This window comes from Venturia canescens, chromosome 2 (genome assembly GCF_019457755.1).
Source record: "Venturia canescens isolate UGA chromosome 2, ASM1945775v1, whole genome shotgun sequence".
Classification (NCBI taxonomy): domain Eukaryota; kingdom Metazoa; phylum Arthropoda; class Insecta; order Hymenoptera; family Ichneumonidae; genus Venturia; species Venturia canescens.
Window position 1 is genome coordinate 15,293,145 of NC_057422.1, and position 25,854 is coordinate 15,318,998.

Genomic DNA, 25,854 nt, shown 5'->3' on the forward strand with positions numbered 1-25,854 from the left:
GTTCTTCGGCGCGGGCATTATCGGCCCGAGATATTTTATGAAGGAAATGGTGTACGCAAGTAACGGCAACGATAACTTTTTGCCTCTTCTATTGGCATGCTTCGCGAACCTCAGGGGAATTATTGCACATCGAAAGTTTGTTTTTAACGACTCCGACCTGGCCCGAGGACTCTGTAATTAGCTCTCGCTGATTATTTCGTTACGTATTAGTGGACAGATAACTGTTATTGGAAGTGAAGATATCTCGTCGGCTGGTGATTCTAACATGCGCTCGCTGTTAATAATAGGAGGAAAATCACGCGGGTTCGCGTTTAATATCCATGTATAGTGTACAGGATATTTCAACTGGTGAACTTACGCGAGAGAAGAAGCGGCGCCGGGTGATCCCCGGTAGCGGTGAAACGGAGTTACGGACACACCAGGGGGATCCGCGGCCGATTATTAAGTTACTACGTTATTACCCCTCATTCGTTATTCCTAAGCACCCATTCAAACTGCGAGTATCTTGCGCGCGTTACAGTAGTGAAAGGTTCTTGTTAGCCCCAGAAATGAAACGAGACGAATGCATGTACCTTTTTGGAGCATAAATGCCCTGGTGCTTGCATGCATGCGTTCGAAGATTCGTGTTACGTATTCAGTGAGCGCCAAACAACGTATATCGTCTGGATCCACTGAAATATGCACATGTCCGTAGATTTTTTTCGTCTTACACATGCACGCGGGCATGTATCCGCAATCCCATTTGAAAGAGGATACACAACGTGCTCGTATTTAACCAACGAAGCATCATCGCTCTCCGAGCAACGATACTTTTCACGAACGTCTGCTGGCAAACGCTGTAAGTCTCGTCCCTCGTGCTCTCTCCCAGTACCGAGCATTTACTTTTCGGATAGTATACACGTGCAGCGAATGTGTACATGCACGAGAGCAAAAGCGATTGCGCATTTGCAAAATATCTTACGAACCGGACTACATGATATATCGGATATAATATTTTTTTTGCTCGAGAGATTCGAGTGGCTGGCATCGACTCCATGAAATTTATTAACATTTGCCATACGTCAGCGTGTACACATTTTTTTATTCTTCGGGGTCTGAAAGGATCTGCAGGATCGTTAAGACTCGAAATGATTTACAACTGTCCCAGCAGCAACGACTCTGCTGCTTTGTGATCTTTGAATATATCGAGATAAATGAATTTGTTTGGGCCTGAGGAACTTTGTGCGGAGAAGAATTTTTCTTATTTCTGGATGGTACATCGAAGGATAAGGAAAAGAAAGCTCGTGGCATCCAGATACAGAAAAAGCCTCAATGGAAATAACAATTGACGAATCTACTTAGTTTAGTGTCAGTGACTCTGTTTCCATTCCGTTCCGATAACAATGTTCGGTCTATTAGTCCAGCGAGCTAGTGCCGGCTTGTAGCGGCAGACTCTATCGTATCGAATCGCATTGGAGAGTTCGTCGCTGCTATAACAATGCGCCTCGAGATCTTGTCTCGAAGCAGCGAGAGATAACGCTTACCTCGGGGGCGACGTGTTGCAACTATTCTGCTGGAATGTGCGTGGGTGTCTCGGACTGAGACAATCGAATGTGGCTCCCTGAAAATGGCGAGCGAGCTATCACTACTCAGCAAAGATCATACAGCTTCGATTTGCGCACAAGATTTTCCAGACGATTGAACTATTGGCACAAAGTAGTTTGCCCTTTAGAAAACAGCGAGTGAGATCAGAGGAACTTCGATTATTTTAAATATCAACTTTAAGTACTGGCGAAATTTGATTCTATCGAACTGAAGACATTTTTTTCGTTGTCGTGATCGACACAATATTTTTAGTTTTGCTTTGCTTCAAATTTTCAAAGAGTTTTGATCAATGCTCTACTTTAACAGTAGCATTGATCGTAATCTTCCTTACGGAGCCCACACACACGTCAGTATTTACGTAACTACAGGAAGCTTTTTATTCAGCAGTCAAAACCTGTCTAAAGAGAAACATTTTGCCTTACGCCAAGGCAAAAATCGTCTTTACAAAGAAGATTCCACTCGTTCGTAGGATAGAACAATTCTTACATAAGAGGTTTCAGTTACTCGTCTTTTCGTTCTGCTTCCGTCCCCATACATTGAGGTTTCTAGACTGCCATACGACAAGAAGTTCGACTTTGTTGTCAGTGGACTGGCTGTGCACAAATTCCCACAAAAAACAAGGTTTTTCTCAGCACTGCGAGTCTCGGTACGAAAAGATAGAAATCGACGTTACAAAAGATCTTTTCAAACGAGCTACGTGTGCTTTGAACTCCAATTGTATGTTGATGGCATGCCATTTTGACCTGAAATTTGTGGTTGCTCTCCGGAGGAGTTGCAGACTCCTGTTTTTACTTTCGCTTCAAAATAATCAATGCATTCACGGTAGTCAAGGTCTCATCATTTTCCTTTCTCATAACTCCACGTTGCCTGAAGAAAGTTGCGTGCCGGCCTTTTCTTCGAGCGAACTCCAGCTCATGATTTATCGCCGTAGGTTAAGTCAGCTATTAAACTCTTTTGTGATATTCGGCGGGAAATTCTATTTGATCTATAAGTGCCATTATCTGAGCATTTTATAGACGATCAGCAATAAAGTGTTACTTTTCTGGGGCGGCGCAAATAGAAAATAAATGCTTGACTTCTCATTCGTACTGAATGTCTCGGTGTGCACCCGAAGCACGTGAGAAACCTTAGAACAGTTGTAATAAATAATGAATTATCTGCGTAGCAAGCGCGATAAGATCCGAATACATTTGCTCATGGTGGCCGACAAATGACTGAGAGGCAAAGGTCGCTGTTGTACGTACCGGGTTGCCGGACCAGGGACGACAGGACGGAATGCAGTTTTCATTCAGGAAGACCATAATGCAAAAACCTTGAAACCGTGTCACACCCCCGTGCCGATTTATCATTATTCTTCTGGCAATAAATATGAATATTCCTGTTTCACCGCCAATGCAGCAATATCCGTATCGATCTCGTTGTGTTATAAGCGGCGCGAGCTTGACAGAGAGAGAGCGAGTCGAAAAATTATTGCGATAAAACGATAATTATACGTTCGTGACTTTCAGGATTGGCGAACGGAGCTTTCGTTCGGTACCAATCCCGATTCAATGCTGCAGATTGATCACGCGTACTCGAATTCCGATTCGATGTCGGCATATTTTTCAAGACGTGGTTCCCAAAGGGGACGACTCAAGTTTTCACAACTCTGCGAGCGAGTTGTAATAAAGGTGGAGGAGTATTCGATCAAAAGATTTAAAAACCTGCCAAAACTGCTGGTCTCGGTGACCATTTGAGAGGGAAAAGTCTTGGACGTATTCGGTAAAACCCGTAATCAAATTTCTGTTCTGAATGAGAAAATAAAATTCTTACTTTTCCCTAATCCAACGATTCTTGCTTAACAACTCGATTTGCGCTTCATTACCTGAGCCGTTCAGTTTTCTCCTGTTGCCTGTGCACTGCGAACTCTGAAACACGTGTTTTTGACCAGTTAGACAAGTAGAAAAAGAACGATTGGATATACACGCGACTGGTTACTTTGGTGCAGCAGGTTCCAAGTGCTCGTTAGAAGGTAATGTGCATTTTTCAGCCTAATTTGATGAAGCTCCCCCTTCGAATATCAAGTCAGAGATGGAACGTAAGAAATTATTAAAAGTTTTCGTACCTTTCTATCCATAAAATGAATTTGGTACCGCATCAAGAGCGGCAACACCAGAGCAACATTCCGTGCGTGTGTGTTGTCTCCCATCTGTGTCGTCACACTGGCCGTTGATCGTGAGAAAGCAAAACCATTTCAGCACTACTTTCATCTTAGCTAAGTGTCGCCTTTTGATGCAGTCGTAAAAGACACCCTGAGAAAATTAAGCGTAAGTTAAATTTGCGGTAACAATCCATGAAAATGTCTAATTAAAGTGGCCGATTAAAGTCGCTGATGAGCTTTCAGTTTCACCGACGACATATAATTTGCATGTGAACCTATCGAAAAGCAGCGAAATGCAAGTCATTTTTAAATACCGAAAATAAAATTCATCGTGTGCATAATTATGTACTAAAATGATAAAAGTTAACTGAAAATTCCAAAAGAACGAAAGCCTCTTCAGCGATAAATGAAAATTCGGAAGATTACAGGAAGCAAAAACGAAAAATTGAGTCGTTCTCACGTCACAGCTAATGGAGATCAGAGCACGGCAAAAAGTTGATATCTTTTTCCCCATCCTTCCGAAAAGTTATGCGTACATTCTAAAGCGGTTGATATACTCAGGCACCGCGGAAAATTAGCGGGTGCGGAGTAACGAAAGACGTTTGTGGCTTGCACGCTGCAACAAATCGGTGGTATGCGAGCGAGGAATTGAAAAAAATGCGATATCGCAGCATCGACAAGAGAATGCGTGCGCCCGTTGTTCACAGATCGAAAGAGATAAGCGCGGGATTCGAGTACCCGAGGTTTAACAATGTGCACCAAAATTCAGCCGAGCATTGAAAAAAGCATTTTAGAAAAAGAAACAATTTACATTCCACTGTTTGGAATAACCGTCGACAATGTATTCTATGAAAAAAGTGAACAGTTTATTGCGTAACGTTTCTCAACATTTTAGATTCAACCATGTCCATGAACGTTTTACGTCACAATAAATCGGACAGCGAATAAGTAACGGAGCTTGAATCGAGCGTGGTAAAAATCAATGTGATGATCGCGACGTTAATTGCCTCTCGATTAAAACTTTTTGCCTTTTTTTTCGTTTATAAATGTAAGGCGTGATAATTGCTGAATTATTTGAACAATTATCAGTCACACGAATATGGGGCTCTGGATACTCGATCCGCTCACCGTTTCTCCTCCTATCCTCTGGCCGTTGCGCAGATCCCCATCAATTAATCGGATCAATCAAGTGACTAGGACGCACCAACATTCCATCAGTCAAGTCACGATCGATTCACGACCGCACCCACGTGTGGGCACTTTATAAGGATCGGTAAAAGCATCTTGATGGTCAGTAACTGTTCGATTGAGAATAAACTGTAAAGTATCCTTGCAAACATGAGCTTAGCGAAACAATAGTCCCAACTGATCGCGCGGCCGAGCATAGTCTAATTGATGAAAACAAAAAATTGTACATTGAGAGCTGAAACTTCCTTTCGAAGGCCAATGAAATTGATGTTTTCTTCTCTATTCATCACAAAGCGCACGTTTCATAGAGCAAGGTCTCGCTTGTGGATAATTGATCGGACGCTTCCGGTTCAGTGAGTAATATCCGCATGATTAATGAACGCGCTATCAATCACAAAGGAATCAATGAATGTGAACTTCAATAGAGATTCATTCACGCTAATCGTTCTTGATCGCAACGGGCAACACAGTCAAGGTTCCTATAATTAGACTGGTCAAGAGTGAACTTAATCGGAATATTTGCTGCTTAGGTTCACATCCATTCACTGCATGTATAAATTATCTTGGTAGTTGAAAAAATGAATGAAATACAGCTTGAAGCAGAGTGCTTGTAGCTTAAATTATACCACTCGACGTTGATGATCGTTACAAGAAAACGAAAAAATAAGGCAATCGTCATTTTTTGAAGAATCAATCATTCTCCTTCGTTTTTGCCATATCCGGATCACTTTGATGCCCTTTTTGAAATCCAAGAAGTGGGAAATCCGTATAACGACTGAAGAAACTCTGCAACGAAGGTTTTGGGAATCTTTAGACCAATTGATGTCAAACTGCAGATTTTTTCAAAATCGTATGAATAATTTTTGTTAACGGACTGAACGCATATAACAGATTCATCAAACGGTTAATATTTGCAGGCTGAGCTCGAGTCAACGACACATTTCAAATGAAAAAGAAATCGAATCTGAGAAAAAACGGTTCGGTCGCGCTCCGCGACAAATCTATAACAGGCACTCGTTCATCTCTCGTTCTTCTCATAAAAACAGTTGATACTGTTATTACCGTCTATTAGCCGGCCGAATAGTCGCGTAATTCCTTCATAACTATTAATAGTTGGCGTAACTTTGCTCGTTGAGACTATTATAAAGTCGTGGTGACAGTGAGTACCTTGGAAAAAGAAAGTTGGAGGTTCGCGAAACGGCAGCTCCAGCGCGAAGGTGTGTGTAGAGATTTCTACCAAGTTGAGACTCATAGCGAGCGTCTTTGTTGTTAGTATGAGTATTGCTCGATTACGTGCAACCAGGAAAAGGATCTCCGCGCTCTTGCTCACCCGCCACTACGGGAAGGGATGAGTACAACATCTCCGCAGATTACAATGCGCGAGGGTCGAGGAGAAAGAAAAAGAGAGCGGGAGGGAAGGCACACAGGTGAGAAGGGATTGATGAAAACCTCGGGAAAATTGGAGTTATCGATGATTCACTCGACAATACCGAATACCGTTGAGCCTGACTCGAACATACCTCACAGCAGGCTTCCGTTTGGATGAACATACTTGTGATGTCTGGATACGTGACGTGAGAAGAATTTACGGTGCTTTTTTTCAGGCATCCTTTGAAAAATGTGCTATTAATAATTCCTGGTTTTAGCGTATATGGACTGCACTTACGGATAAGGTAAGACGGAAGAATATTTTAAAAATCGCCTTCCCTGTTGAGAGATCATTACTTCAAATTAACTGCATGAAGTAAAATGAAACGAAATTCGTTTGAAAAAGTATTTTTTTAATTCTAACTCTCCCACGAAGTTAAATCGTTTGTATCCTTTGAAATTTTCATCCGCACGCAGGGATAAGAACCGGAGAAATCATCACTGCGTGAAATGACACCTTACGCAGCTCCTTCTATGTAAGATCCTACAAAAAGCTAATGCGCATTGTACAATTCGTCTTTCCGAATAAAATAGCGTGTCGTCAGTCCGATTCGAAGAAAGTTGTGAGAAACGCTTCCGCAACGCTTAGAATCAGCTGCGAGCGGACTCGATCGATATGAAATTTTCGCGTTGATCAAATCGAGTCCACGGTCAAGCACTCTGACACTGGCTAAGTCTTAGGGTCTGACAATAATTACGAAATGCATTAGTCTCTGATTTAACACTCGGATAGCTGTAGAAAATAAGTAAGTGTGTGATATACGTTAGCGTTGCAGGTAGTAAGCGACTGCTTCGCTTCGTCGCTCGCTATTATTATATAGTGCTCGGTACATTCGTTTCGGTCAAGAGCTACGCGCGTGCGCGATTAGATGGCAAATTGTAAAAGAACTTTCGACACATCCTACGATGTGGTTGATTATATTGAAGGAAAGAGGATGTTTGAGTGATGGCTCGGTCGTCGCGTATCCTAGCACGTGACTAATTCAAACATTAGTTGAAAATCCACCGTTAAAATTCAAGCTTTTTCTATTGAATTTAAACCTCGTGTGTCTCAATGATGAAAATCTTATTGAAAATCCATCCCATTTCAGTTGGTTTTAATCCATTAAACGAAATCGGTGAGAAAAATGAGAATCGACTGGATAGTTTTTCAAGAGGTATTCACTTTATGCAACCGCCCTTATTTGACCGTGACAAATGAAAGTAAAAGATTGATGAAGAAATTCGAATAATAAATGACTTGTATCAGAGAACGTGGCTTACTGCATGCCTGTGAAGTATCAGGATCAGATGTGCTGTCCGTCTGTAATATTTATGCTGTTCGGCAACGAGGAAAACGCGTAGAGACTATTTGACGCGGTTAACCGCGCATTTGCGTGGGTGCTGGTACCGATTTTATGGAGGCACAAATCGCAGCCCTGTGCGCCAGTTCAACGAAATACCGTGTCCAAGAGTCTCGCATTAATGAAGTAATTTATAGTGCGTCGGCAAGGTATTAATTCAAAGACTAAAATCACTTGTATTTGCAAGTACTTTGGCTTTCTTCGACGTGTAAACACGAGGAAAAGCTTATTCATCCGTGGTCTTGAATGAAGCCTGATCATATTACGTCAAACGTCTCCCATGAACTCTGTGCGCTAGTGAAATAATAAAAAACGTACATGCGAGTCAGTAAATTATGGTCGCCTCATTAAGATAGGTTGGATCGATCCATTCCGAACGTGCGGATCGATTCGACATGACGTTTCCTTTCGAACACGATTCTCCTCGTATCCCATAAGCAACACAACCCCCCTGTTGATATTCTACTCGTTCTAGCCGCACACAGGCGAGAAGATTACCGAAGCACAAGCACGAATTGGTCCCTAGTTTAAGCATGCTCACGATATGCTGATCCAACGGTCACGAAATTGACCCGGGAGAGCGTCGCGAAAAAAGAACATTTCGAACGAGATGCACACAGTTCATGAATATGCGGACTCGAAGGAGAGGGGAAAAAGGTCATTAACCTGCTTATTTTTGAAGACACTCGTCTAATTTTTATTTCCACCATTATTTATGTGTCTTCACTTAAATTATTCACAACAGCCCAGCATAGTTTAATTTTTTTAACAATAACATTCGTGTGGGCTTTGTGAAAAAATGCTACCATCATCATTGCCCATGAATTTGAATACCTCTCAAGTGTTTTTGTACATATCAGATATTAGAAAACAAGATGAATATGCGCGGGTAGCTATTTTTGAATAATAAAAAATTGACTGATTGCCAGGCTTGCACCGGGTCATTACACGGAGTTTACGATTCCGTAATAACTATTGAAGGCTTTTTATCTTGATGAAATTGCATGCATCCCATACAAAGGAATCTTGAGAAAATTCGTGTATTTCCAGCTATTAATATTTTCGAGTGCTTTTCATATGCTTTTCTATTCGCTGAAGATGGGAGGGTTGCAAGATTTTCTCTGATTTCGAGGAAAATCCCGTTTCTGTACTCTCCACGTAAGGATAGAATAAAGTTGTCTCGTCGAATGCTTATGCTTTGGAATCGGTAAAAATTCGAGAAACCCCAATAAAAAGCGCAAGGAAAGCGTGATTCTGAGATTTACCATCTCGCGATCCGATTCCGCAGAGTTTCTCGGAGGCTTAAATCTCTCGTTCCGTATCAGCGCATCATTACTAGATTCATCTTGGATTTATCTTGCCGAGAAGATCCACGACACAAAACACAGTCGCAGCAGCGTGCAGAACTCCCGGAGCACATTCATTGCTGGATGTGCGCGAGTGCTCTCATCCGTGAGGTCTCTGCTTTGCTGGTACAATACACTCGGCCAGACTCGGATGTCTCCCTACTCCGGGCGTGCTATCGAGAAGAGAAGAGGTGCTTTCGTACGTGCCGTATAAAACCGGTGAAAGCGCTTGACGGCCCTCCAGACTAGCGCACGATATCACAGCGCAACGAGCCGCTCCGTTCGCTGCAGAAGACCTTGTGCCTGGCTCTGTCACGTAGAGTACGGTTATCGTTTTTCCCTTTTCCATCTCCGGAAAGACTTTTTCGTGTACGATTTAAGCAACATTTAACATTTTTCAGCAATACAAACATTTTGCTTTGGGGATTTTCGTATTTCTTTAAAAATCGTTTTTACAGTACGACGTTCGTTTTGTTTGTGCCGGAAATATTGACTGGAACTTTTTTGATCGACGAATTCAACAGTGCTAATCATGAAGACTCTGTTTTTTTTCGTTCTCACTCTCCTAACGATCCTTGGAGATCGAGCCTTGGGATATCCTCCGCAAGAGCGGCTCATGCCAGGTTAGTGCTATTTTTCACTCCCTTTTCCACGTGCCATCTTCCACCCGAAATACGAGTACGAGGATTGTAAAGCTTCCGGACAACACAATGAACTATTAAGGGAATTAAACGGAAGGCCGCAAACTGGCGTGAAATTCGTATGAAGGAAAGGCTCTTTGTAATTATGTCCGGATCGTTTTTCAGGTACATCATTTCATAATAGCAGACTCTATCCATTGTGTTGCTCCACGGCCTTTACTTCGTGGCCGCATTCAATCAGGTTTTGCGTTATTAATATTGAATCGGATTCTTATTGTGACTCTTGTTTAAGATCGTCCGGTAAATAAAAAAATGATGACGATTTAGGATCAAGTCTACCGACATACCGGCGACATTGATTCCATTTTCTTCTTGAAATGATATCACGCTGGGCTCCGATGAAATTACTCTAACAAAGTGTATTACGAATCTATAATATTTCCGGTATATAAAACCATGTTTTTGCTGACCAGCAGCAGCTCCTTGAAATGCAGGTAATCCATATTCATGGATTACAATTTTCATTGACCTTTTGCTTGGAACTACAAAGAAATTGCGCTAATTGATTGCAATGTCAGGTTTGATTGAAATTTATTGGAATAACCGCGCGCGTTATTTTCTTCTGTTCCTGATAGTTATCGAATGAGTTCTAACGGCAAACGGTTCGACTTTAATTTTCTAATAAATCACGTGCTTCAGTTTTTATCAATTGAATTTTATGCGGAAACTAATGACTTGAGGCCAGCTACAAAAGGGAGACGATTGTGGTCGAGTCCTTCGCTTACTCAGCTATTAAATTCTAATCACTTCAAAGAATGTTGTGTCGTTTTATTCGTCGAAATAAAAGTTCCGAAAGACTGCTCAATAAATGCCCTTCGTATGGTGATGATTTTTACGGATGTTTCAGTACTTGAATAAAATTCTCGATATTGATAAAAATGTTTAGAACATTGTGAATATTGTTACCCATATTTTCATCCTACTGCACGTTTATTCCCATGACCAAGAACACTGCGCGATCGACTCAATGTAATATTTCACTACCATCAAAAATTCTGTTGAATCAAGGATTTTTTTTCTCACTGTAATGAGGCTGGAGCATCGATAAGCCACTGAACACACGTATATGGAATGTTTCTGCATGTGTCCTGGGTGTGGTTCTCAAGTGTCTCTTGTGTCATAAGGAGACTAATTAAATTATGGAAAAATGGGGCTACGGGGACAATTCTCACATTGTTCATGGTGTATACCAATTTCAGGAAAGTCGCACACTTTCAAGCAGGAGTTACCATCCGAGTTGACTCTTTTCATTCAATTTATTTGGTTGTGAAAGAACGCGGAGTGAAAAATTACGTACCATATATTTTCCCCTAATTTCAGAATGATTTATCATGTCTTATCCGCATTCATAATAATATGATTCTTTTTTTTTTTTTTTATTAAGAAAATAAAAACGAAAAATGTTCTTCTGCACTGATTAAAAAATAAATCGCTTTTCTACCAATCTGGTTTCTTATCGATTGGAACGGAATCATCGCACACAGCTTTCAATAATATTGACTTTATACGGGCCCTCCAACTGCCATAAATTCTTCGTTATCGGGGCCGATTCGCCTTTCTGTTGAGATAAACAAGAATATGGAAGATTCCAATTTACAACCGATTCAAAAGCGATTCACGTGAAATTATCAACGAAAATCTAAATCACAAAAGTTGCTGGAAAGAAATGAACACACACGCACGCTCCTCATATTCCTCAATTCACGTGTTGACTCATTTGAAAGTGGAACACTTCCTTCAAGAGATGATAATCTTCATGTACGATCGTCAAAACGCGCCTTGCGCTCAGGCCCTGAGGACTGTTAAGCGTGTTAAAAAATGTATATTCGTTTTACGATATTCTGTACATAAGTATACATAAGAAGCGTGCAGTATGAAATCTGACTGAAACGTGTGGAGATCTTTCATGAAATTCTGAGACACAGTGGAGTCTTGCATAATTGAGCGCACAGTGAGAATTATAACGATTATTTCGTTATTCACAGTTGCTGCTCGTAGTTTCATTTGGGTGTAGAACCATTCTTTCTCTCTTCTTTTTCATTTCCGGCTCTTGGAAAAAAATGTCAGTCGAGTACTTTTCTTAACGTTAATTACCAACAATAGTAAATGTAAAATGCTTATAATAACAGTAAGATATCTCGAAGCTATTGATTGGATCACTAATGACAGACTGCATAGAATAATTCGTGTTATAGGTATAGTTTTGAGTATTAAAAATCTGTACATTTCATGATTCATTTTCAGTGAAAAAGTATGACATAATAGAAAATAATATTGTTACTGTTTTATTCGAAAATCCCAATACGCTTTGCGCGATAAAACTTCAATTTAATTTATTTAGTCGTCATGCAATATTGCTCGAGAGCGAGCCGTTCGGGTTGTGTAACGCCTTAACGGTGTCAGAAATTTCTTCTCAATGGCCAGAGTGTTTTAAGTCCACAAAAATTGTAACCTCGTTAGCATGGATACCGATTTTGGCAAGTGTGTGTCGTTCGCATTCGATCGAGATTTTTAAATAGAAATTTATAAGCGTGCACCCAAGTGGCACGAGCTTTGGATAATGCAGAAATAATGAGATATCGGGAATCTGTACGACTCGTCCTAATTGGTTCAAACTTTCGATCTTATAAGGACAAAGAGCGAGTTAATTTTGTCCCTCGTCATAAATCTTCGTGCGATTTATCTACCTAACGCACGTCTAACGATTTCAAAGGGGCAAAACACATGCCGCAGACGATAAGCATTGCATGTATATAGCTCGTGCTAAAGCGATCTCGATAAATACTTCGGAGGCAGACCGATACGTGAGCGCGACGATCGCAAGCATTTTTGTCGCTCTTTACGTTCCGATCACCCGAGACAGACTCACTTCCCGCGAGAGATCGATTATTGAGCTATCAGACATTTCTGAAATCGCTAAATCTCGAGTGAGAGATATCTCGGACTCATTAAGGAGTTTCATGCCTTTGCCTTCTTCGATAGACCTAAAGATTTCTCAAGTAGTCACGATTTTATCCTGACCAAATCTCTTTATCCGTTGCATTTACGTTTTTCTTTTCGTACACATATGTTTTGTTCAGCAACAATGTTACGATATGCTGATACATCATTGGGATTGGTGACAAGAAGCGTGCATGACGATTAGCGACAAGTCGCGACCTCTGAACTACCCGTGCATGTTTCGTATCGGTACAAAGCTCCAATTATCCCCCACATGTGGCATAGCTTTACCTGCAATGTCTAACTAGAGATTAAAAAAAAAGAAACGAACGCCTGAAAAAATATATTTTATGTTTTAAAGTAGATCATGCTGGAAGCATCCTGTTTTATGGGTTTCTAAATTGGATTAATTTTGACTCCCTAATTGAATATATTATCACTTTAAATTAATGTCAGAGTAATTAATTCGAAATTGTAAATACATTTTTTCAACTTATCTTTTGGCAAATGAAATTACGAGCCATTAATTAATCGGAGATCCATCACTGACTGAAGCCGAAATTTCATTCGTCCTTCGCGAAAATACCATGGTTTTTATGTAATAAATCGCATCAGAGAGCGCATAGGGTAGAAGCAAAGATAAATGGATCAAGAAAAAAGTATTAATAAAAAGACAGAAGGCTGTGACAGGAATGGGCCAAGCCAAGGAAGAAACGAAATGCCGAAATAGGCAAATGTGAGGTTGTACGAGTGCTCATTACCAGTTTCGTTCAATCTTTGTTTTTTATATTTTTATTAGTAGTAAGACAATCGTCTCCAATTTTTTCCCTGACCTTCATTACATATTTCATTGTTATTGTGTACTTTTAAACTCTGTGTAAATTTCAAGACTTTTTTAAGAAAATCGTTTCGTGCATGAACTTCCTTAAGACCAACAAAAATCATCAAAATATAATTGACCCACTTGAATCGATGAAAAAAATGGGCTTACATGAGAATTATTCGCAGATTTCAGTTAGATAAAAATATGGTGGTACTTTTGTGCTTCTGGCTCAAATTTCACTGAAAATACAGTGCATTCATCTATTGAATGAACTGAATTGAGAGTGATTTCTAAAAAAAAATCAATAAATCCACTAAATGTTCGCCAACTATCAGATTTAGTACCACGAACAGATATTTCGTCTCATTGAACCGTAGACGAAAACGAAATGAAATTTTATTCGTGACTTAGTAACAACAATGGATCGTTGCCATGGCGATTTCCACGTTAAAAATGTTGCTATACCCTCAGTTAAAGGAGCTTGCCTCGATGACACGATTTGAGATAAGAACAACTTTTATTTTCACACCATCCAACACGGGGATGAAAAAACCATGAAAACGTAATGCGTTTCGAATCGAACCACCTTACCCTACATATATAAATTTGTGCTAAGAGCGAGTGTGGATATTAAAGAGTAAGGACGGACTCACGTGCTGCACGTGATTTCACTAGCTAGATCCACGTGCTGCAGTGATCTTTCACGAGGTCTCCCGGCGAGCCGTTCACGAGAGACGTTCGCAGCGAAGGATGGAGAGGGAAAAAGAGACTTGCGCTCTCGCCATAGTAAATGTACGTGTGCATTTCTATATGGATACTGCACACGATGTATCATACTTTGAATACGTTGAAACGCCTACGAAGTAACGCATAGAAAAAGCCGGCGAGTTGGCCGGCTCCTCTAGGCTCCAGTATCGTCGTCGTAGATCAATGCGTAGCCAGGAAAAGTGTCTACGTTGTGAGTCACGTACGAAGCATTATGTATAAAGCAGCATCCGTGACCGAAGCGATCATTGATTCGCGTGACCCTTGGACAGGGCTCTTCATCGCTTCGCCGTTATGGCCGACGCCGATGCCCTCTATCATCCTGTCAATTAGTCTATCCAGCTCCCATGTCCACCCATTTTCTCCGCGCACGACGATTCCGATAATTACAGAGTGTCTTATGAAAAAGAAAGGAACAGCCACGCTCCTTTTAACTCGTGTTTACGAGTGTATCCAACATTGTACAACTTTTTTAACTACTGACATTGACATTGTACCACGTCACACTTCCTAAGCTAATTGATGGGTGAGACGACGCGTGATAAAAGTAGAGCCGCACTTTCTTTTACCCGCAGGTTGCAATACCAAGGCATTAATGGACCTGCCATTGACCGTCGGTTCGCCAGTAATAACACGTCAAAATTACGGTCTTCAGGCTCCGAGAAATCTCCACCAGGAACCGGTCACAATCATGTCTTTGACTCTGAGCTTTTTATTCGTTGCGACATTTTAAATTATGTCCAAATTAGCCACTGACTGCTCTTGGGACTGTGTCGGAGGGTCGAAAACTTTCTGATTAAATTTCGAGCATAACAACAGTAATTATAATAATGAAAGTATTTTCATTAACACCAAATTTACCTTGCGTTAAAAAAGCGCGATCAACGCTTGCGAAAAATTTTCACCGTCCGGACCTTGATTCATTGGTCGACTTTTCTTTCCCTCCGTCTACTCATATTACTAACAATGTCAATGACAGTCCACACGGCCAATTGTGAAGCTGAGAACTAAAGAAATGTAATAAAATGCATGATAGTTAGTGGTGCAATTAGTAGTACGGCTAACGACATCAGAGGACCGTAAACGGAGCGATTATGCCAGTTCGCCTCTCACAACGAGAATCTCTGTCATTGACATTGCCATGAAAAGAGATTTTCATTAATACGCCAGCTCCGTTCCGACCAAGATCGTTGGATTTCTCAAGACAGAGTTTGATACTTCGATGCTGCTTGCGGCCAATGGAAGGACGTAAGCCGTGTGATAGAAGCAGCAAAATTATACGCGAACGCTGCCCTTTCACTCGCGAGTTATCGATACGCGTACACCACGGGCCCCCGTAAACAGCTTTGGGAATCTTTTTGCGAGGCTCGTTAGCGTGGAAAGCGTGAGAATTGGAAGAGGGAAGAGTGAAGAATAAGACGAATTGTATATAAATATACACGAACGTAAATATCCCCTGAATGTATCAGTGGCTACACAGCACCTTGCTCGAAGACAGAAAAGATAATGCATTTGTATGCGTCTGAATCAAAAGGAACGGTGCAGACTACGAGTCTAGCTGTCATTGACACTGATCCGCAGCTCGATTTCAACGTTCCTACACGTGACTGCAGTAATGACTGGCTGTCGTATGTATTCGAAATATACACTCTGTAATTCAACGACATCGACGATAGGCTAGAAAGGTGTAGAAAAAAATGAACGTTCACTGGTTAATGTCTGGGATTTTCGATCCGTGGCGGATGGAATAACTTGCTCGTTCGTGTACCGGATGCGTTGGTGTGCGTTTACACAGAACTAAGAAAATGTCTCGCGGTTGTGGAGCATTGGAACCCCTTTCTTTGAATACTATCGTACAGCATTAGACTTGGCTCGAACGCTGGGTACTTCAAGGCCTTATATGGCACGGATCTTGACAGCTCATGCACCGTTCTCGTATCGCTAATCAGATTAAGATTTTTGTCTGTTTTTTTTAAAATATTTTTCTATTTGAATTTTGCGAATGCTGCTGGTATCAGTTAATGAGTTGATAATAACAATCACAGTGAATATTTCAGTGAACGCCGAAGGACTGTAGCGCGTGGAGTAAAATTTGTCGACTTTTGCACTGCTGGCAATTAACATTATTATCTCTGGGAATACTGTTAAATGGCAATCTAAACTTTATTTTGCGTCTGTTATCCACGTTTCCGTATAATACTCGATAGGTTTTATGTACCTATTGATTTATCGTGCTTCTCAGGGTGGCTCGGCTCCGGACTCACATTCATGTGTCCGCGTACGTTCGGTCGCGCTGCTTTCCTCATGTTTTTTTTGCCTCACAATATTACTGGGCTCATACAAGTAAACTTATTTCAAATGTCTCCGGTTTAGCTTACCATTCGCGACTAAACGAGACTGACACGAATCGGTCGTCGTCACAGTTATTATCCGCAGCAACAATATTGTCTCCCAATTCCGTAGGAACTTTCTACGCTGACTTCCCACGAGTCAATTTTTTCGCCCAGATTTTGTTCGACCTTCGACAAGTGACAAATGTACGATTAGCCACGACGTGGGTGATGTGCCAAACGATTTCAACGGGCGTCGAATTGATACGTTTCTCAGTGATTGAAAGCTCTGCAGCCTCATTACGTCCGAGTGGTGACAGGATGGCAAGATTTACAGGGGCGAACTCCCCTGTCGAAAGGAGATCAATTCTTGTCGATTCTAGAATAATTTATTTTCGTTATCTTGTGAATAATGTTTTTTTTTCTTTTTAATGCGTTACATTGCTGTGGCGCCTTGCGAGCTAAGAGTGTAGTTCAATGTAGCAATGTGCAAGCATGCCGTTGATTGGGAGCTCACATATGTGTGTGTGTGTGTGTGTGTGTGTGTGTGCGCGCGTGTGCTTTAACTATCAATACTCTGTGTAAAAGTCTCGCTCATTCGACTTACCAGATCGTAATTCTCTTATGTTGAGGAGAAGGGATCGTAAACATATTTTCCGCTGTGTTAATGGTGGAAAATATGTTCGCGATGTGTATCGCTACGTAGGTGTTGAGTTTCGCACGCGGGTATCCAGAAAAAAATACACTCACCTACGCCACAATGTGTAGGAGCTTAGAATTTATGCTACGGAAAAAACGAACATCCTTGACCGAAACATGCATTCGCATCGATCAGTCGTTGAACACCTGATTTTCAGCATAATTTTCAAGTATCTATTTCCTTCTCACTATTTCATTCTTCAAAAGTTTATTACAACCGATTTTCCAGTGTCTTTGACCGGTCGCTTTATTAATACAAAAAGTCGTAATTAACCCGAATTTAACTTGGCGGCTTCGAATTGGTTTTCGCTTTTGAATTCAACTGAAATAACGTAATCCAAATTTCGTTGAGCAATGCACATTTTATGGGTGTTTTTTTTACTCACTTTATTATGCCACTAAAACCGCTTGTTCTATTTTATTTTTTGCAGTTGATAAAATATTTCGAGAGTCTTGTTAAACTTTCGCGTGGGATGCTTGGTGTCAGTATTTATTATCGGTGTTACATTGCCATAAATTTTATTGTATTCCAATGCCTACGTACAAAATTTAATTCTCCATTGCAGCGAGCAGTGCCCATGACGAAAGAATTGAATTTTGGGATCGATCGATTACCATTTAAAATCGTATTTGCAGGCGAATAAACTAAGTGGATAAAGCGGATGTGTATCTTGATTATTTGTAATGGGAGAGTTCAGCTATCGCATTAACGTCCAATTATATACGAGTCATTTAGTGTGTTTCGCTGAGCAGCACGCGTATGTTGTGTTCTCCATGTGAGAAATAGGATTCTCTAACATTGATCCGCGCAGCAAGCTTGTATGCAGAATTCACGTGCTCGAGAGCGTGGACGTTGTATCGTTTGCACGTGACTAGGTGTCACGTGTATAAATGCATCGAGAGGTAGTTGGCACGCGATATAAGTGCAAAATTATATGTATATGTGAACGGCGTAGGGCAAATACAGACTATAGTAGCCAAGGAGAAAGAGTTAATAGCCGAAGGAGACACACGAGACTCTCGGATACGTACTAAAATGCAAGGCACCTTTATCCATAATAATGTGCTGACTGGGTATGCGTCTGGTGCAACGGGATGCTGGAGTCTACCTTCGGGTATTTATTCCTCTGTCTTTCACGATAAACGATATAAATTCATTAGACATATCAGCGTTTAAGGCTGTCAAGAAAGCTTCGATCGATCAAACTTCCAATGAAAACTGCTCGCGTTGTCACAATAATGGGAGCAGAATGCGGAGGGATTATAAAAAAACGAATGAACGCAGAATAAAGGAAAAGTCATCGATCGTGTCTAATGGCAAAGTTGAACTGTACGAAATGCGTAGTAATACGATCGATGTATCTGAGATTTGATCGGGAAATATTGATTTTTCTTCTTTCCAACGATGTTAAAATATCCAACGCTGCTTTTATCCCCCGTGGACGCAGTCTCGTTATTCAATTGCTCAACGTTTCTAGTACTGCAGACGCGTATTGAATCAGCAATAATCGATCACAGAGGGGAGCCGCGAAAATATAGCTACAGATATGTATTCGTTAACAAAAATGCCTCGCCCAACTCGTGCCAGAGTTTGGCTCGGAGCGTTCGTCAAGTTTTCGCAACTCGATCATTCAGCGCGGGGGACCATCGAGCACAGGCGTTTCAGAACCGTGGGCTATCCACGATGAAAAGGGGAGGAAACGATTGGCGAAAAAACGAAGAAATTCACTGGGGAAAGAATAAAGAAAAACTAACCACACGTATGTCACATTGCCGCGGGATCGTTACGGAAACTTAACGGTGCTTTAAAGACCCGCTCTCGCCCGCGTCTCTGAACGATAAAAAAAGAAAAATCACGTGCACCGTGGCATTATGTATATATGGATCTGTGCTTGTGCACCAGTGACCATAATTACGCTCAATGAACGCCCAGCCAGTATACGTATGTATAAACCCGGGTTTGTGAAAGAGAGAGAAAGGCGAACGGCGAATGCGACTTTTTCACCAAGTTTTGACGTACCAACTTCCAATAAACATGTATAGATATATGATAACTTACGCGTTTAAGTATGTGCTGAAGCGGGCGCAAGGGCCTTGACGCAATGTAGTTAAGACCAAGCCCCCGATGTCTGTACTTTCCGCCGATTTTGTTCGATTGACCCAATTTAGAATCGAGAAACTATCGGTTTATAAATACCGATATAACGGAACGAAACTTCTGTTTTATTTGACCATTATGCACGTGAGTTTTGTGCTATGGGAAAATTTCATTGCAGTCAGATATTTCCGTCTATACTCGCGGCTGAACGTTCGTTAGTTCATTTCAGTTTTTCTTACTGTGTTTAGCAGACGTTCATCGGGCGGATGGGAAGGCACAGTAAACTTCCGGCATTCGAGAATCATCGTGCTCACAATTGGAATGTCCGAATCCTATATTATTGCTTGAAAAATGCCAGAAACATAAAACCGTCTGGTCGAAGCTTGGAATAATGAAGCTCGCGAAGGCCTGACGCTATTGAATCGCGTGGAAAGTGAAGCCGCCTGTCCTCCGGCCACTTTTACCCATTCGGGGTTAACATCCGAGCGTTTCTGAATCACTTCACTGGATATGGGGTTGCTGGAAGCTGCTGCAATCTCATTGAAAGTCGTGTCCGCGTCCGGACTCGATAGCCGCACCAGTAGATTTTTAGTCGTTTGGTTATTATGCTTCGGGCATGCTCGTGCACTGAATACTCATTTGAAAAATTCCTCCCAGCCCTGCTTACTTTGAGCTCAGCGACTGAAATTTTTTCCGGAGTATTGGCCCTCGGCGACTTTGATTCTGTAGATTCGAGTTTCTGCAGTCTGCCCAGAAGATTTATGTCACAGTGTCGTGGACATTGGTACGCACGGAGTTTCAGTGACATTCCCGCGATTCGTGTCGCACCTGTGAAGAAACAAACATGCACGTTGAGACTTTTATTTGATGTTGTTGGCGACATTTCGTACAAATGGAAGAACATTTATCGACATTCTCAAAATTAATACTAAATTCAATTCCAAATATTATTGAAATCCAATGAATTTTTTAATTCAGCCAAATAAATGGAAATATAAATTCTGCGATATAGAGTGGCTCATGCCAGATCTCGATTTCCCGTGGACGCACGCATTCGATAAAAGCGATGATAATAAAATTTGTTCTTTTTCTTCGATTATTGGAGTCAACTCGGATTGTTTTCACTCGACATCGTAAATTCGTCTTTAGTTACGTTGCATGCGCAGTGCGATAGCTCTCGAGTCTTAAAAATTCGTGGTTAACTTCGTCTGCAGGAATATCACATAATTCCCATAATTTTTGGCTCCTTCAAAGGAATGTAGTTGCGCATTTATTGCTTCTTTGTAGGTATCAGAATGGATCGAAAGTGACAGGTTATTCTAATAACGGCATGTTTTCGCGGTTTAACTACCGAGCCGATTTGTCGATGATCTGATCTGAGAAGCTTGATAATGTGATTTAAAACTGAACTTCAGTGGGAAAGAGTAGACTTATAGCGGAGGCATCGAGGATTTAACGTTCCTGGCAGTCGATCATTAAACACCGAATGAAATAAAACGCGTGTACGTAACGGCAGAGCGTCAAATGAGTGGAATTTATTTATTGCTTTGGGAGCAATCACACGGGATTTAATAGAGTCGTATAGCGTGAGTACGAATCTCCCCGCGGAGTATAAAACAGCTTTAAGCACGTATGCGTGCCTCCACCGAGATGTATATTTCATTAGGAACAGAATGTTACATCGAAACTTGGGTGCATGTGCGCGCGTGTCCGTGGTAAATCCGCGATCTTGGATCTTGGAGATCGTCGAGATCAGGGTTAAGCGAGAAGTAGATCATCGCGTGACGGTGTGCGTGGACGGTCAATATTGGGAAAGGGATAAGCGAGCAGCTCGCAGCAGGCACATAATATGCGCGTGTGACAGGTATTCGTCCTATCGGAGAAAGAACGCGCACGGGGTGTTACACTTCGCACGAGCAGACTACGGGAGCGTTTTATTGTATCGGCCGGAGTCTAATTACTCGTCGCGGTCTTAAATGGATCTTGGTCAGACGTGCGTAAACGCGCGCGGGATGCAGTGTGGAGCAGAGATAATTGGCTCGTTAGAGTCGCGATCGCGTCGTCCGATGTTCAGATAATGTGAAAGGGATACAAACTTTGGTCGATGTGTGAGTGACGTTTGCATTGAATCGGTATGATTCATGTCGATTTATGATCGGAGTGTTCTCTATTCGTTCTCATCGAGTCCAGATAAATCCCACGATATCGATTCACCCGTGGCGTTGACCTCTTGATGGATGATTTGAGCGTGATTTGGAAAAAAGCGAGACGAGAAGAGGAGAAAAATTATTGTATCGTTAGAAAGGTGCACTCGTTCCTTCGAGCAGGCAACGCGCAGCCGGTGCAATGCACCACACGTGCCGAGACTCCGTCACTTTTAAAGATCGTTAACTTTATCAAACGCGCTCGCACACACGCGCACCTCCATTCTCCAATAGACGAGAGGCAAATGCACGTATGACAGCGGGACAATTGAAAGCGGCTCCGTTGAATAAATTAGTGGGCAGCACCACGTCGATGTACTGGAAGTAACAGTTCCTTGACACTGTGTAAATAGCTTTGGCTCGCACACTCGGTACTCGCTCGTCAGGACCGCTCGGCATTTTTTTCTTTCCCTTCAGAGATACTCACCAACTCATTATGAATACAGGAGCTGCTGTTTCATTGGAAAACATGGTAGAGTGGACATTAACAGGTTTACTTGAATATTGCGTTCGAGGCGTGCAGGAGTTCAAACCAGAGAGAGAGAGAGAGAGAGCGAGAGAGGGGGGAAAGGCTGGGAGAGAGGGAGACGGAAAGATCGAGCAGCCAGAAACATGAGGATTATTAACGCATAATCCGGCGCGCACCGCCTTCGAGAAAAACTCGGGGTAGTCTCGAGACGCATAATTTCTTCATCATAAATGTACAGTGCATGAAAAACCTGTAGGTGGTAAGTGCATATCGAGTATACGCACAAGCCAATAATCCTTAGCAAAAAATCAGTGGCGAACAATCGGTATTGAATGCAATGGACCTGCCGCCAATGCCGTAGGGCAGTTTTTAGTCCATTCTGTAAGGAATACTTTATTGTGAAATGAAAAACACGTTGGTCCAGCTACTCCAGGATCGATATTTATTTTCGCTGCATACAGCGCGAGATCTCACGTCGAACTAATGACTCGATAGTGCGCGTCTTCTCTACCACTCTCTAATCGTCGCTAGGAACCCCATCGATTTCGGTATTTTTCCATTACTGTTGAACAATTTTGAAAATCGCTACGAAAATTCACGCGAGCCAATTCAACTACTCTCAGTCCAGGTGCCATGGCAATTTTTCGCACTAAATTTTGCCTCTGAGATTCATCAGAGCTGGAATTGAGAATTCTTGCCTGTGAGGATCTCAAACGCCTCTTGTACGAAAATAAAGATCGTATGTAAATTTGATAAATGTAGGCCTACGCTGTAAAATAACTGCTTATCAAAACACACGAGAATCCAGCTCGCCACCGTAATATCTTGACCGCATTATAACATATAATTTTCAATGGAGCACTTGAATATAAATCTGATGAAATATATAAGTACGCCGAAAATTAAGTGTTTCGAAAGGTAAGTGTTTATTTTTTTTCTGTCATACTCGATGTAGAGTAAAAGTTAACCGATGGAGTTTCCTTTCGAGAAAGTTGCTTTTGTGAAATTATTCTAACAATGTGTGTAAAAGAATAGCCCGACAGTCTATGTACTTCATTATTTTCACAACATATCTTCCCACAATCAAAGCTCGAGCATACCAAACTTTATTCAATCTACATTGTATTTATTAATCGCAAGCGTGCCTGTCCAAAGGCACTTTGAGTCGAAGTTTTATTATTATATACATCTAAATGCATATATACAATCGTTCAATTTGTAATACTGTATCTTGGGGCTCACATAAAATAAACTTTGCATCATTTATATCTGCTGGTAACGTTATACACGTGTATGAGAGAACACCAGAGTCATTCGCTCGTTATAAAGCCCGTATAATACGCGACCGTAGAGGGTCAATAAAGCGGCATAATTAGAGTGCGATTGCGACGCTGATTCGAACGTCGGCGTGTATAAACATCCACTACGCGAAATTCCCCGCGCTCTACTTCTTTCATGCGATTCGTTCACCTATTCAATAATAATCGTCGTATAGAAGGAGACTATGAATGTGTATTAATACCGCACAGTGTATACGGCTCTTGCCAACTCGGTACTGAAAAAGGAATCGAACTTGTGGCTTGTCAATAAAGGCAGCCACAACGCTGACCAATCGAAGATCGATCGATGCGAATTTCAATCACACACCCGCCGCTCTTAAATTTACTGCAATATTAATCGTCTCGCGTGCCACACGGATCGCGATCAATTGACAGTCCGTTTTATCTCGAATCTCCTTGTTTTCCATTTATTCACAATAATCCTTCGCCGTCTTTGGGCCAAGTCGAAAATGTCATAAAAACTGATGAATTATTCCATCGTTAAAAACAATTAATCGTTAAATCGAAACTTTTCATCATTTATTAATTGCATGAATGTAACGATTGAACGCATTTTCTTGGAGCGAAGTACACCGATAATCGTTAAAAAAGTCTCGAGTAAATGAAGAGCTTTGACAAATCGTTTCGTCTGTTTCATAAAGTTTTCATTGAATATTCGAATATGTCTTAACTCATCTTGTTTTTGAGATGTATAAACTTGGGAATGCACACACGATATACGTGCTCCTGGAAAACCCACATGGTGAAGTTAATCGGATGATCAACGTCCCGAGAATGTTAAGGCTGTTGGTAAATATTTTACTCCTACATTCATCGAAGCTACAGCTGGAAGGAGAAAAAGGATACTCGTAACTCGGAGGATGTTCGAGAGAATGGATGATGCGCAAAGTAGATAGATACTTGGCATAGGTCGATCGTGGTCGAGGGATAAGATCCGTGATCACGTTTCTTGGGACGAATATCACGCTGACAATGCCTACAGTATAGAGGGTGATAATGAGATTTATTTAAAGAAGAGCATCGATAAAGGAGATGCTGAAAAAAAGTTGCTACTGGAATACAGCTGGAGTTGCGCCACTTTGAGAAGTTTTTGGATGAGAAAAATTGTACAAGTACACGAACATGTGTACTAACGAATGTCATTCACAGTTTTTCAATAAACATTTATTTTCTTGTTGAAAAAAAATCAAGAAAATGACGTATTTCACCCTCTGCAAGTGTATAATAAGGCCTTAAAGAAATCAGGATTTCAAACGTCTACATAAAAAGTTATCAAACCAAAGCGTGATCGAGATATGAAAGCCGAATATTTTAGAAACGCGAATGTGTCTTCCAACAAAATCAGAAACATTTCCGACCCCGCAGTGGTCGCTTTCCTCGTGCCTAATAACCACGCTCACCGAGAATTTCGTACGGTATAAATAATTTCATGAAAATGTAGTCCGAATGAAATCAAAGAAGTGTATAAAGTGGAAGTTTTCACAACAATCAGTGTCATCATCTAGTCTGGATTGTGGTTCGTTCTCGTCCGGTAATCAAATTGAGTAATACTGAATTAATTTGCAACGGCTGAGCGGGCGCTCGCGGCAACTTGTGCATATTTTGCGCCCTCCGAGTTGGCGGTGCGCACGTCGAGCGATAGACCAGAAACCAGATTCCCTTGATCTTGTCGGTTCCCTCGTCGGTTCCTCGTGCTCTTGAGAGACGAGAGATTTCTCGATCCGTTATTTCGTTTCTCTTCCTTTTCTGCGAGATCCGCTAAGACCGAGTTTACCGGATCAATTTGAGCGAGGGATAATAGTATTCGTCATGCATGTGGAGCAGGTTGGTATTATCGGACGTATCGCACACGCGGAGGCTCTCTATCGCGAGCATTGTAATTAAGCCCAGAGTTCAATAGACTTCTCAGGTGAAATGGAAAGTAGCCTGAAAATGGGGTGAATTGGACTAATGTATTCGCTTATAACGTGCTGTTTTCGCAAAATGAAACAGTGAAAAATCGCACTGCGATCTCGGTGATCAACGATCGTGCACAACTTCTCGTCACGATCGATCGTTTTTAAATCGTGATCGATGCTGAACGGAGAAAAAAACTTAGTGATACCTGCGTCCATATAAATAAGTGCAAACCCAGCACGTATGATTTCCTTGCGATAAAAAATGTATATCCTATAAGTGCATACATATTTATTACTATTTTCATATAATGATCGACCCATTAACCCGTTGCCACGACGTTTTCCTTCTCTTCAAATTCCACCTTCGTATCTCCAACTTCTTGATGATTATCTCTCGCATGTCTCGCCAATAGAATAACAATAACGAAGCAATAAATAATCCCAGCGTACGGTCTATTATGTTGTCACGAATCCATATCTCCATTTGACTCTCATTATTTTATTAGTACTTTGAAAACCGAAGAAAATGTTGAGACCTTAAGGTAACAGTAGCAGTGC

General features: G+C 41.4%; 1 protein-coding gene across 2 annotated transcripts in view; it reads left to right on the top strand.

Annotated features, from left to right (window-relative positions):
- The first annotated feature begins 9,285 nt into the window (after positions 1–9,285).
- The window catches only part of LOC122406527 (uncharacterized), a 64,026-nt gene continuing 47,457 nt past the window's right edge, over positions 9,286–25,854 (top strand). The window contains exons 1-2 of one of the 2 annotated variants that reach the window (XM_043412027.1): positions 9,286–9,398; positions 9,488–9,652. In XM_043412027.1, coding sequence (XP_043267962.1) covers positions 9,562–9,652 — 91 coding nt within the window. In that variant the 5' untranslated portion in view covers positions 9,286–9,398; positions 9,488–9,561. The remainder of the gene's footprint in view (positions 9,399–9,487; positions 9,653–25,854) is intronic. The other variant, XM_043412028.1, reaches the window with a different exon arrangement.